Below are 13,210 nucleotides of genomic sequence, written 5' to 3'. Positions count from 1 at the left end.
TACAACAACATAAGATAGGAAGTGTTTTATTCTCTTCAATTTTTGGAAGAGTTTGGAAAGCCATGAATCTGGTGAATTATACCAAAATCTTCCAAAAATTTAAGAGAATAAAACAGTTCCTATCTTATTCTATGAGGCCAATATTTCTCTGATACCAAAACCAGACAATGACACAAAAAATGATACAGACTAATACCCCTTATGAACAGTGATGCAACAATTCTAAACAAAATACTCCCAACAAAATGCAACAGCTCAATGTGGCTATCTTTATTATATGCGGCTTAAGTGTCTGTCGCTGATAGCTTATTGGTTGCTTGCATAACTGTACTAGCCAATGGGGTGAAGTTGCCACGGCTGAACGCAAATTGAGCGGGTCAGGGGGAAGGTGGACATTTGTTTGCATTGGCAATCAACTGTTTTACATAAAAACTACGTCTTAACGTAATTTCTTTTAAGAATGCCTCCTAGAAAATACAGCACTGAAGAGGAGAGAAAAGGAGCTAAAGCTGCACAAAAACGGCTTTCTCGACAAAAAGAAACCACTGAGCACAGAAAGACAAGGCTTGCTTCATCGCAGAGCAAATGTGTCTTTCTCGGCAAAATGAGACTGATGAGCATAGAGAAACAAGGCTTGCCTCAGATGCCAGTGGTTTCCTTCATTGCACTCTAAGCAATTAAGCAAGTAGAAGGGGGAAACCCCATGGGGCACTAAGCAAAGGGGCGTCCTCGCCGCCTGCCCTGGGTAATTCAGTTTGAATTAGCAGATACCTTTGCACAAATCATTTTAATTACAATTTATAATATCTAGAACAACGGTCATTTCGTATGACCGCCGAGCTTTCTAGTACAGTATAACCAGATGGATTTATTCTTAGAATGCAAGGATAGTTCAACATTCAATATGCCTGACCAGGCAGTGGCAGAGTGAATAGAACATCAGCCTGGGATGCTGAAGACCCAGGTTCGAAACCCTGAGGTCGTCAGCTTGAGTGCAGGGTTGCCAGCTTGACCATGGGATCATAGACATGACCCCAGCGTCGATGGCTTGAGCCCAAAGGTCACTAGCATAAAGACCAAGGTCAATAGCTTGAGCCCAAGGTCACTGGCTTGAGCAAGGGGTCACTGGCTCAGCTGAAGCATTCTAGTCAGGGCACATATGAGAAAGCAATCAATGAACAACTAAGGTGTCACAACTATGAGTTGGTGCTTCTCATCTCTCTCCCTTCTGGTCTCTCGCTCTCTTTCAAAAAAAGATTATTTAGAATCAAAGGACAGATAATGAGCTTTCTCCACAAAAAAAAGCTAAAGGAGTTTACCACCACCAAACCAGTATTACAGGAAATATTAAACAAATTTCTTTAAGAAGGGAAAAGAAAGTAAAAAACATGAATAAAACCATAACTACGTACATCAATAATTACTTTAAATGTAATGGATTAAATGCTCCAAACATAAGACACAGGGTGGCTGAACAGATAAGAAAACAACATCCTGTCCTGGCCAGTTGGCTCAGTGGTAGAACATCGGCCCAGCATGTGGATGTCCCCAGTTCGATTCCCAGTCAGAGCACACAGGAGAAGCGATCTTATGCTCTCCACCCTTCCTCCTCCCCTTTTTGTCTCATGCACTTTTCCCTTCCCATAGCCATGGCTCAATTGAGCGAGTTGGCCCCAGGCACTGAGGATCACTCTGTAGCCTCTGCCTCAGGTGCTAAAAATAGCTCAGTTGCCTATCAATGGAGCAACAGCCCCAGATGGGCAGAGCATTGCACATAGAAAGCTTGCTGGGTAGATCCAGCAGGAGCACATTCAGGAGTTTGTCTGCCTCCCCTCTCTCATTTAATTTAAAAAAAAAAATCTCTACATAGGTTGCCTAAAAGAGACCCACTTCAGATCAAAAAAAATCACACAGACTGAAAGGAAAGGGTTGGGAAAAGATATTTCAAATAAATATAAACTTTAAAAAAGGCTGGGATAGCAATACTTACATCAGACAAAATAGACTTCAAAATGAAGGTGAATACAAAGAAGTATCCAGCAATTCCACTTCTGGATATTTATTCAAAGAAACCTAAAACACTAATTTAAAAAGATATGTACACCCCCTATGTTCATTGCGCCATCATTTACAATGGCCAATATAAAGGCAACCTCACTGTCCATGGATGGATAAATGGATAAAGAGGAAACAGTACACACACACACACACACACACACACACACACACACAAATGGAATAATACTCGGCCACAATAAAGAACAAAATTTTGCCATATGCAACAACATGGATGGACCCAGAAGGTATTATGTTAAGTGAAGTAAGTCAGAGAAAGATAAATACCATATGATTTCACTTATATGTAGAATCTAAAAAAAAACAAAACAAATAGGCACGCTCTCCTTCCCAGAAACATGCCCACGCCTTTCCCTTCCCCGTCTTTACCCACCAGCATGCATCTCCTGAACTCTAAAGCACTCCATGAGACTTGCAACCAGGGCAGCAATGGGCAGTGGCAGCTTATCCTGGGCTAACCCTCTGAACCTGTTCCCAAGGCCCCCTTTTTTCGGACTCTCCAGGGAGCTTACAACAGCCCCTCCTTGGCTTACTTCTTTCCCATAACATTCCTAGAGAGCCAAAACAGCCTCGCCTAATACCTCTCCTGTTGTTTCTTCTACCCTTAGCCCTTCCTTGTTTTTCACTGTTTCTAGCTTTACTAAATAAACATAGTCTCAAAATTTTTTTAAAAAAAATTTTTTTTTAAATAACAGAAACAAACTCATAGATCCAGAGAACATTTTGATGGTTGCCAAATACGGTGGGGAATGGGGGGGAAAGGTAAAAAGGGAGAACGAATTAAGATGTACAAATTGCCAGTGATAAAACAGTAATGGTGATGTAAAGTACAGCATAGGGAACACAGGAAATAATATTTTAATAACTATGTATGGTTTCAGATGGGTACTAGACTAATGGTGATCACATTGTAAGTTATAAAATTGTCTAATCATTATGTCATATACCTGAAACTAATATAATATTGCATGTCAAGCCTGACTAGGTGGTGGCACAGTGGATAGAGCATCGACCTGGAATGCTGAGGACCAAGGTTTGAAACCCTGAGGTTGCCAGCTTAAGTGTGGGCTCATTCAGCTTGAGCACAGGCTCACCAGCTAAAATGCGAGGTCACCACCTTGAGCGTGGGGTCACTGGCTTGAGCCCAAAGGTACCTGGTTTGAAATTCAAGGTCATTGGCTTGAGCCCAAGGTCACTGGCTTAGGCAAGAGGTCACTGGCTCAGTTGGAGTCCCTCGGTCAAGGTACATATGAGAGAGCAATCAATGAACAACTAAGGTGCTATAACTATGATTTGATGCTTCTCATCTCCCTTCCTGTCTGTCTCTCCTTCTCTCATTCTCTCTCTCACTGCTAAAAAAGAAAAAGTATTGTATATCAACTGTAATTGAAAAATTAAAAATTACTTTAAAAAAAGAAAGAAAAACTATCCTTACATTCATATAGAGACTTAAGGGAGCCAATAGTCTCACACTCGCTGATTTCTCAACCTAGTACAAAGCTATAATAATCAAACCAGCATGGTACTGGCATAAAAACAGACATATAGACCAATGGAATAAAGAGCCTAGAAATAAACCCTATATGGCTAAATGATTTTCTACATAGGTGCCAAGACAATTCAACTGAGAAAGGACAGCTTTCTCAGAAAATGATGCTGGGAAAATTGGATCTCCACATGCAAAAGAATCAAGTTTTGGGCCTCACTAACACTATATACAAAAGTTCACTCAAAATGGATCAAAGGCCCTGGCCGGTTGGCTCAGTGGTAGAGCGTCAGCCTGGCATGTGGGAGTCCTGGGTTTGATTCCTGGCCAGGGCACACAGAAGCGCCCATCTGCTTCTCTACCCCTCCCCCTCTTTCCTCTCTGCTCTCTCTTCCCCTCCCGCAGCCGAGGCTCCATTGGAGCAAAGTTAGCCCGGGTGCTGAGGATGGCTCCATGGCCTCTGCCTCAGGCACTAGAATGGTTCTGGTCACAACAGAGCAACACCCCAGATGGGCAGAGCATCGCCCCCTGGTGGGCATACCGGGTGGATCCCGGTCGGGCACATGCGGGAGTCTGTCTGACTGCCTCCCCGTTTCCAACTTCAGAAAAATACAAAAAAAAAAAGGAAAATCTTTGACACTAAGTTTGGCAATAATTTCTTGGATATAACACCAAAGGCATAGTCAACCTCAGGAAAAAAAAAAGACAAATTGGACTTTGTTGAAATTAAAACTTCTGTATATCAAAGGTCAATATCAATAGAGTAAAAAGCAACCCACAAGTAGGAGAAAATATTTGCAAAGTTTTATTTTTGATAATTTATAAATATTCCCAATATATACAGAACTCCTAAATATATAAACAATAAAAAAAAATATCTGATTCATCAATGGGCAAAGAATGTAAACAGCCATTTCTTCAAAGATATATGAATGGCCAAATAAGCACATGAGAAGATGTTCAACATTATTGGGGAAATCCACATCAAAAACATAATTAGATATCACTTCACATCTATTAAGATACTTTTATGCAAAAACAGGAAACAAGTGTGGACAAGGATGTGGAGTAAAAGGGGCTCTTGGGCACTGTTGGTAGCCTTGTAAAGGGTGCAGCTGCTGTGGAAAACAGTATAGCAGTTCCTCCAAAAATTAATAATAAAATTACCACATGATCCAGCAATTCCACTTTGGTGTATACATCCATAAGAACTGAAAGAAGAGACACAAATGCTTGCACACCAATGTTCATAACAATGTTATTCACAATAGCCAAAAAGTGGAAAGAACCCAAGTATCCATAGACATTTAAACAGACTACAGAAATGCAAAATAGAATCTGAACTTCAGTTAGAAAAGTAATCTTCAGACTGTTGTTCTGGATCTGATACCTCATATAAATCATCATAAATTAAAACAATAGTTGTGACTGCATTACCAGAGGTGGTGCTGTGCCGTCAACCTAAAATGCTAAGATTGCCAGTTCGAAACACCAAGGTCACTGGCTCTGAGTATGGGCTCATCAGTGCAGGGTCACTGGCTTGAGCAGGGGATCATCCAGTCAATCCCAAAGCTCATCAGCTTGAGCCCAAAGGTCACTGGCATAAAAAGCCCATGATCACTGGCTTGAGCAAGGGGACACTGGTTCGGCCCTGGTCAAGGCACATACAGGAAGCAATGTACAGCTGAAGTGAAAGCAACTATGAGTTGATGTTTCTCACCCTCTCCCTTCCTCTCTCTTTCTCTCTCTCTCAAAAAAAAAAAATAGTTGACTGACCTATTCCTATACCTGGGGTTTAGGTCTTTCCAAGGATGAACCAAAACACAGGTGGTCAAACACTAACAGATTTTACAAGATAAAAATTTAATTTCTATACTAAGAAGGTACTACAAAGTAAAACGAGACATAGGAAACTTGAAAAAAAATGCAACACATATAATGAAGAGTTAATACCTTTTTTTTTTTTTTTTTTTCTGAAGCTGGAAATGAGGAGGCAGTCAGACAGACTCCCGCATGTGCCCGACCGGGATCCACCCGGCACGCCCACCAGGGGGCGATGCTCTGCCCATCCGGGGCGTCGCTCTGTCGCGACCAGAGCCACTCTAGCGCCTGGGGCAGAGGCCAAGGAGCCATCCCCAGTGCCCGGGCCATCTTTTGCTCCAATGGAGCCTCGGCTGCGGGAGAGGAAGAGAGAGACAGAGAGGAAGGAGAGGGGGAGGGGTGGAGAAGCAGATGGGCGCCTCTCCTGTGTGCCCTGGCCGGGAATCGAACCGGGGACTTCTGCACGCCAGGCCGACGCTCTACCACTGAGCCAACCGGCCAGGGCCTAAGAGTTAATACCTTTAATAAAAATTCTTACAAATCAGTAAGAAATAGATGGAACATCCCAATACAATGAAAACTAAAGAGAAAATTCATAATACTAAATCCATCTTCACTAAAAATAAAAAATTGAAATGAAAAAATATTTATTTTTGCCAACAGGTTGTCAAAAAAATTTTAATAACACCTAATTCTTGTTAAAATACATGAAAATCACACTATAAGAATTTCTAGGAAAAAAATACACAGACATAGCTATACTCTTTTTTTTCTGAATGCTTCACAGATTTATTAATGGTCACATCATGTCAATTTTCACATATTCAATGTTTGTATAAATTTATATATCTACAAAAATCTTGTTGGTGTGAATACTATTCACAAAGTAATTATTTGAGTAAAATTCAAATATTGTTAAGACATTTTTTGCTTTTCAAATGTGAGATATTTGAACAGGGCTGTATCAAATGCCTATGCTTTTCCCTGTGCCCCTTTCAGTAAACCTCCATACATATCAGTTTTTTCCTCTGTCAAATAATGGTAGCCTATCAAATTGACATAGCTATAATCTTTACTGTAGCTGAGCTATACAGACAATGTCACCCCAATAAACTTAATCTTAAAAAGCTTTAGATTTTTTGTCCTACATAGTTCCATTCAGGTTGTCAGAGTCAGTAACAACAGTCTCAAACACTAAAGACAGGCTAAGGATAAAGGAACATTTTTAGCTTTTATATAACATTTTTCCACATGCATCATCAAGGGAACAAGTTATAAGTTTTCAGAAGAAACCTCCCCAATTTTCATGGTCATAGCCCCCATTAGTCAACCCACCAATTTTTTGACATTTTTGACATTACTGTATTTTTCGCTCCATAAGACGCACTTTCCTCCCCCCCCAAAAGTGGAGGGGAAAATTTCCATGCGTCTTATGGAGCGAAAAATACAGTACTTTATTAATTATTTTAACACACCATTTGGTTTAGAATATTTTTCTTCTTATTTTCCTCCTTAAATCCCTAGATGCATGTTATGGAGTGAAAAATACGATAGATCTTTTGTAACAAGAGTTGGTATATTATTAATAGCAATCTCTATATAATAACAATAATATCAGAACATCATGTCTCCTTCTGAGAAGATCTAAATAATTTTAAGTTACTCTTCCTGATTTTGAGACAGGCAGGCTGAGATGAGGTTGGTTACAAAAGTCTCATTCTCAAGTCAACCTTGTGCTCATACTGTATTTCATTTCTAATGAGGCACATCAACTGAAGTGATGGTATGACCATACTTGAAATTTATTTCCATAGGGCACTCTTAATTCTCCACAAAATCACTCACTCTAAGGGAGGAGAGAACTAATCATTTAAGGAATGCAGCCTGACCAGGTGGTGGCACAGTGGATAGAGCATCGGACTGGGACACAGAGGATCCAGGTTCAAGACCCTGAGGTTTTCAGCTTGAGCAAGGGGTCACTCAGTCTGCTGTAACCCCCCACGCCCATCAAGGCACATATGAGAAAGCAATCAATGAACAACTAAGGTGCCACAACGAAGAATTGATGCTTCTCATCTCTCTCTCTCTTCCTGTCTGTCTGTCCCTATCTGTCCCTCTCTCTGACTCTCTCTGTCTCTGTCACACAAAAAAAAGAAAAGGAATGCAGTACTCCTCCTTACCCAAAAGGTAATACAAGTATGGCTGCAACAATTGCCTTAGCAGCACCGGTAATACCAACAGAGGTAGAAACAATCTCAGAATAAAACACTGGCCCCAACATAGATGATTTCAGTAGCATCAACTACAACCCTTTAATGGCATGTTTGATATCATACTGATAGGATGGAGAAAAATGACTATCATTTATTAATCACATACTAAGTTACAGGCATAATATTCAGACTTTACATAGCTTATCTCCTTAAATCTGTACGATAATTCTGTAAGTGAGCATTAGTATCCCCTTTTTAAAGACAGAATAAGTAACTTGCCCAAGATAAGTCAGTGTGTTAGGAGTACTGCTAAGATCTAAATCCAGGTGTCTGTCTCCATACCATTCCAAATGTAAGAATTAACCACCAACAGGATAAATTTTCACAGTCCACATAAAATACCACCTGAAAATTTCCTAATGTGAACTTTGAGAAAGAATATATCTACCAAGAAGAACCCTTATGATTAACTGGGCACAAATTCATAACTAGAGCCCAGCAGCCATTGTGACAGAAGCCTCTCGTGCATGCTGCATTTCAGGAAAAAGCTACAGACTGAACCTTTAGCTTCCTGCACTGTGCTCCTGCCATCTGAATCAACCCTTATAAAGAAGTTCCTGGTAACATCTTGCAATCAATGGACTGAGATCTGCCCCCCTGCAAACAGAACTGCATAGCAACATCCCCATTTGCACCTACATTGACCAGTCAGAGCTGCTCCATAACAACCAATCCAACCAATCAGGACCACATCACTTGGATGAATCAGAACTTTGCTATTTGGATTTCTCATTTGCATAAAAATGGACCAACTGGGAACCAGAAGGCAAACTTTGTAAAAGGTACTGCCCCTTTGTCTCCTGTTTACTTTTGGTTTCAAAGGGAGGCTGCCTTTCCCAAGCTTATAAATTGTTCGCTATTCCCCAGTTTGCAAATTGTTTGCATAAATCAAGTCTCTCCTCTTTCCACATTCCATAATGGGGACTCCTATCAACATTAGCTGGCTGGCACCAAACTTTTGTTGACCATAACTATTCAGAAAGAACTTGAAGAGAACTAGAATTCTTATTGAATATGTTTTAGGAACAGCCAGAAATTTTAGACCTATTATTATTAAACCTTAGTCTCAGATTGTAAAAAGCCTGAAAATTATATATTTAATATGATAGTTTCACAGAATCCTCACAATTAGTGTTATTTTTCATAACAGTATAAATGTACAGTGATGTCTTTGAATTCCATGGTAACAGTACATCTTACATAAGCCTTCGGTAATAACAATTTTATTTATATATTTTATGTGTACAAAGAATTCTCAACATGTGAAAGTTAAAAGAGATAATAAACAATTTTGCGAAGTAAATAGTCATTCAAAATTACTTGTTTTTACAACTCAAGAAACCAAAGCTCAAGGTTAAATGACATAAACTTTAACCCTAATGCACAAAATTTAAAATATATTGAGCTAACCACTGGGTATAAAGGCAAATAAGACATAATAGCTCTCCTTAAGGAGCTCATGGTCGAACAGAGAAGGCAGAAATGATCGCCTATAAAGCAAAATGATAAGTGCCCTTCTAATAATCTCTAATTATACATTAAATTTATTAGTAAATAGATAATGCCACTGAAGCTAATTTTTTGTTCAGCAAAAAGAAGAGACACAATAAAATATAAAGCCCTGGCTGGATAGCTTGGTTGGTTAGACCATCATCCCGAAGCACAAAGGTTGCTGGTTCCATTCCCAGTCAGAGCACATACAGGAATGGCTCCCACGTTTCTGTCTTTCTCACTCTCCCTTCTTCTCACATTAAAATCAATAAATAAAATTTTTTTAAAAATGCTTTTCAGCCCTGGCCGGTTGGCTCAGCAGTAGAGCTCCAGCCCAGGTTTGGTTCCCGGTCAGGGCACACAGGAGAAGTAGCCATCTGTTTCTCCACCCCTCCACTTCCCCCCCCCCTCTTTCCCCTCCCACAACCATGGCTCAAATGGTTCCAGCAAAATTGGTCCCCTGGCTGAGGATGGCTCCATGGTCTCCCCTAAAATAGCTCAGTTGCCAAGCAACAGAGCAGCGGCCTAGACAGACAGAGCATAGCCTGGTAGAGGGCTTGCCAGGTGGATCCTGAGTCCCGCACATGTGGGAATCTGTCTCTGTCTCTGCCTCCCCGCCTCTCACTTAATTTTAAAAAAGTTTTTTTCAATAAAATAAATAAGATGTAAGGTTAAAATTGCCATTGATAATTCACTAGGTAGAACCTAGGTGAAAACATAAAATAGGAGAAAAAAATCATAAAACTTTTAAGTTCATGAGAAATACTTTATAAGAATAAAATGTGTTAGAAATGTGTTACAGGTCTTTAAAGATGCAACTATAAATACTCTTTCATGTAATTAGGTTTATAAGAGAAATACAAACAGAAGTTACCTTTGGATGGTTGGGGGGGCGAGGTGGAGAACCAAGACTAAATCAATACATTTTTCACTCAAAACAAAATTATTTATTGTACTGGCCAAAAGCAGAAAAGTTAAAAAGAGAAGTTCATAATAAAATGAAAGTTAAAAGATCTATTAGTACTTACTGACACCCCCCTCAGTTTTTCCACAGCTTCTTTCTTATTCACAATCCCCACTCTTTTACAACTGAAAAGCAACTTCAAATTCCCATCTCCTTTACTGGCACAGTAAGCCACATTTATTAATGGAATTCAGCTATCTCAAACCATTTTTGAGAAGTGCATTCAGCCACTGGGTAAATATTTACTAAACACTAAGTGCCAGGTACAGTTCTAAAATCTGGATATAAAAACAGTAAATAAGACAAGATGGAAGGATAGATGGGTGGACAGACAGAGAGATGGCCCACCAGCCAGATGCATGAATAGAACAGAGAAGGAGAAGGCATAGACAGATGTCAGGGGAATAGATTTCAATTATACCAGAAAAATTAACTGAAACACTGAAATAGACAACTAAGTTTTCAATAAGAGTCTGCATCCATTTTCCCAAAAGACAAGTGGAGTAAATGACTACTGATTTTTGAAACTGATTAACAGCCATGTATTGACTATTGTTTCCAACACCCATTCCAGCCACCAGGGGAGAAAAGTCATACTAGCTATCAGAGCACATCTGCCTCATACATAGTAATAACATATCTGTGGGGGAAGAACAGAGGAGGGCTCATGAAAATAAGTATAATATTCATGTTGAGTAAAGTTAACACTAAACATACCTTTCAGGTAAAAAGAAGCTCTTGTGAGGATTTAGATTTTGACAAGATTCTAGGCTGCCATCAGATGATGAAGAAAGCTGCTCTGATTGCAAGTTGTCTGCATCACCCAAAGTGGCCTCAGTTACAGGAGAGGTCTTTATGTATTTTCTTCCTAACTCCGTTCCCAGGACATTCGTCAATGTAACTCTGGGTATCCTGTCACACAAAATAACAAACACTGTACTGTACTGAAGTCTGCAGAAAAAATATATTCTAGGAAGTTGAATTTTCAAACATTTTCATCTTAGCACAAATGAGCTGTAAGAACTATACCACCCTACAAATCAACCTGTATATACTCAAAATTTTGGATGAACGCACTTTTTGTTTCTAGAAGTACTGTGTCTTATTAATTGGTATAGATCAGCCTACCACTACAACATCTTTAAGTGTCATAATGACTGCTATTGGGATACTTAAAATTTGAAAGTTTTTCTTAAAAAACGCTTTTTTCTTTTTCCAGTGATTATTAAAAACACAGATGACTATAAACCACTTCAAGAAATCATTATTCTTCTCATTCAGCATGAAGGTCCTTAATACATAATTATATATGTGTAATTGGCAAATGACAAATGCTAAATCCAACAAGACATCATTCAGGTTGCAACATCAAAAAAAAAAAAAGAAACTAAAAAATTATAATAATTTGGCTTAGACTGGTCAGTTCAAAGCCAAATAGTAGCCTCGAGGGCACACTATTTGTGTGCAAATAGTAGCCTTTGCCACACTACAATGATGTGCCACACTAAAATGGTGATGACAGATTTCATGAATGAAAGAGCACATATACTGATGGTAATATATATATATGGTTTATAAAACAGAATCAGAGAAAGAGTTGATAAATGTTTAGAAAATTAAAGGTATTTTTAAAGCTCCAAGCCTTTTAAATTGGCAGGGTTCATATCAAATGCACTATGTAAGCCTGGTGTCTTCTTAAACAGAAGAGGATAGTACTGTATAATCTTTTCTTGGTTAGCCAGTTATAGTATGAAAATGAATGTACTTTGCCACACTACAATGATGCACTCGAGGCTACCATTTGGCTTTGAACTGACCAGTCTAAGCCAAACTATTATAATTTTTTAGTTTCTTTTTTTTTTTTTTTTGTATTTTTTTTTTTTTTGTATTTTTCTGAAGCTGGAAACAGGGAGAGACAGTCAGACAGACTCCCACATGCACCTGACCGGGATCCACCCAGCACACCCACCAGGGAGCAACGCTCTGCCCACCAGGGGGCGATGCTCTGCCCCTCCAGGGCGTCGCTCTGTTGCGACCAGAGCCACTCTAGCGCCTGGGGCAGAGGCCAAGGAGCCATCCCCAGCGCCCGAGCCATCTTTGCTCCAATGGAGCCTCGGGTGCGGGAGAGGAAGAGAAAGACAGAGAGGAAGGAGAGGGGGAGGGGTGGAGAAGCAGATGGGCGCTTCTCCTGTGTGCCCTGGCCGGGAATCGAACCCGGGACTTCTGCACGCCAGGCCGACGCTCTACCACTGAGCCAACCAGCCAGGGCCATTTTTTAGTTTCTTTTACTGCATTTTTTAAGTTTTCATATCCTCGTTATCAATATGTCGTTAGCAGCACTTTACTGACTCTTTATGCAAGACAACAGATTAATACTTAGAAAGGTTAAAGCACTTTTAGACAAAAACTGTGAGCTCCCTTATGCTTTATTATATTTGCTATAGTACTTATAGAAGTACTCTATTTTTACTACATAGGGGCACTATGTTCTTTTCACTATGTTCCAGACACCATAGAATTTCAGGTCTTAGAAGAACTTTAACATAATTTAGTTCTCTCTTTATTTTAAACATTAAGAACTCAAAGCTCAGAAAAGTTAAATGCTTGCCCATGTACTAAGTAGTAGAAGAATCTAGCCCTATTATGTTTCATTTTTAATTTTATTCCATTATACTATAACCTCAATCCTAACATACCAAAGGATCCAGATAACTAAGCTTTTCTATCAATTGTTCAAGAAACCTTTAAAAATATCTACTTCTAGCACAACCACCACAAATATATACATTGGAATAATTAAGTAGTATATATGCTCTAAAAACAAAGGCATAGCAGGGTGGGACAAGAGTAGGTCTACAGTTGTAAATCCACAAAACACAGAGTTAAAAAGCTATTGCAATAATCATAACCTGTACACATATCTTTTTCCATATGAACAACTGTAAGCCTGATTTTGCCCATCCTGTAAAACTTCCTGAACTCAGGGTTTCAGTGAAGAAAGAAGTGAAAGGAAGTCTGTTATCTTCTACAACCACTAGGTGTGAGGAGGGAAGGACAGAGATATTTTTCTACCTCCTCGCATAATTTAAATCTCTAAGG

The 13,210-nt window shown here is 39.5% G+C and overlaps 2 protein-coding genes across 8 annotated transcripts in view; one reads left to right on the top strand and one right to left on the bottom strand.

The window, feature by feature from the left end:
- TRMT10C (tRNA methyltransferase 10C, mitochondrial RNase P subunit) overlaps window positions 1-13,210 on the top strand; it is a 203,696-nt gene that overhangs the window by 83,860 nt on the left and 106,626 nt on the right. The gene's annotated exons all lie outside the window — the stretch shown is intronic.
- SENP7 (SUMO specific peptidase 7) overlaps window positions 1-13,210 on the bottom strand; it is a 156,227-nt gene that overhangs the window by 66,647 nt on the left and 76,370 nt on the right. For 4 of the 7 annotated variants that reach the window (XM_066241676.1, XM_066241675.1, XM_066241680.1 and 1 more), the window contains one exon: window positions 10,829-11,023. The exons of the other annotated variants lie outside the window; for them this stretch is intronic. In XM_066241676.1, the coding sequence (XP_066097773.1) occupies window positions 10,829-11,023 (195 nt within the window). The remainder of the gene's footprint in view (window positions 1-10,828; window positions 11,024-13,210) is intronic. 7 annotated transcript variants of the gene reach the window in all.

The sequence above is a fragment of the Saccopteryx bilineata genome, chromosome 8 (assembly GCF_036850765.1).
Source record: "Saccopteryx bilineata isolate mSacBil1 chromosome 8, mSacBil1_pri_phased_curated, whole genome shotgun sequence".
NCBI lineage: Eukaryota > Metazoa > Chordata > Mammalia > Chiroptera > Emballonuridae > Saccopteryx > Saccopteryx bilineata.
The sequence above is the reverse complement of the archived record's forward strand: the minus strand, read 5'-3'. Positions and strand labels throughout refer to the sequence as shown.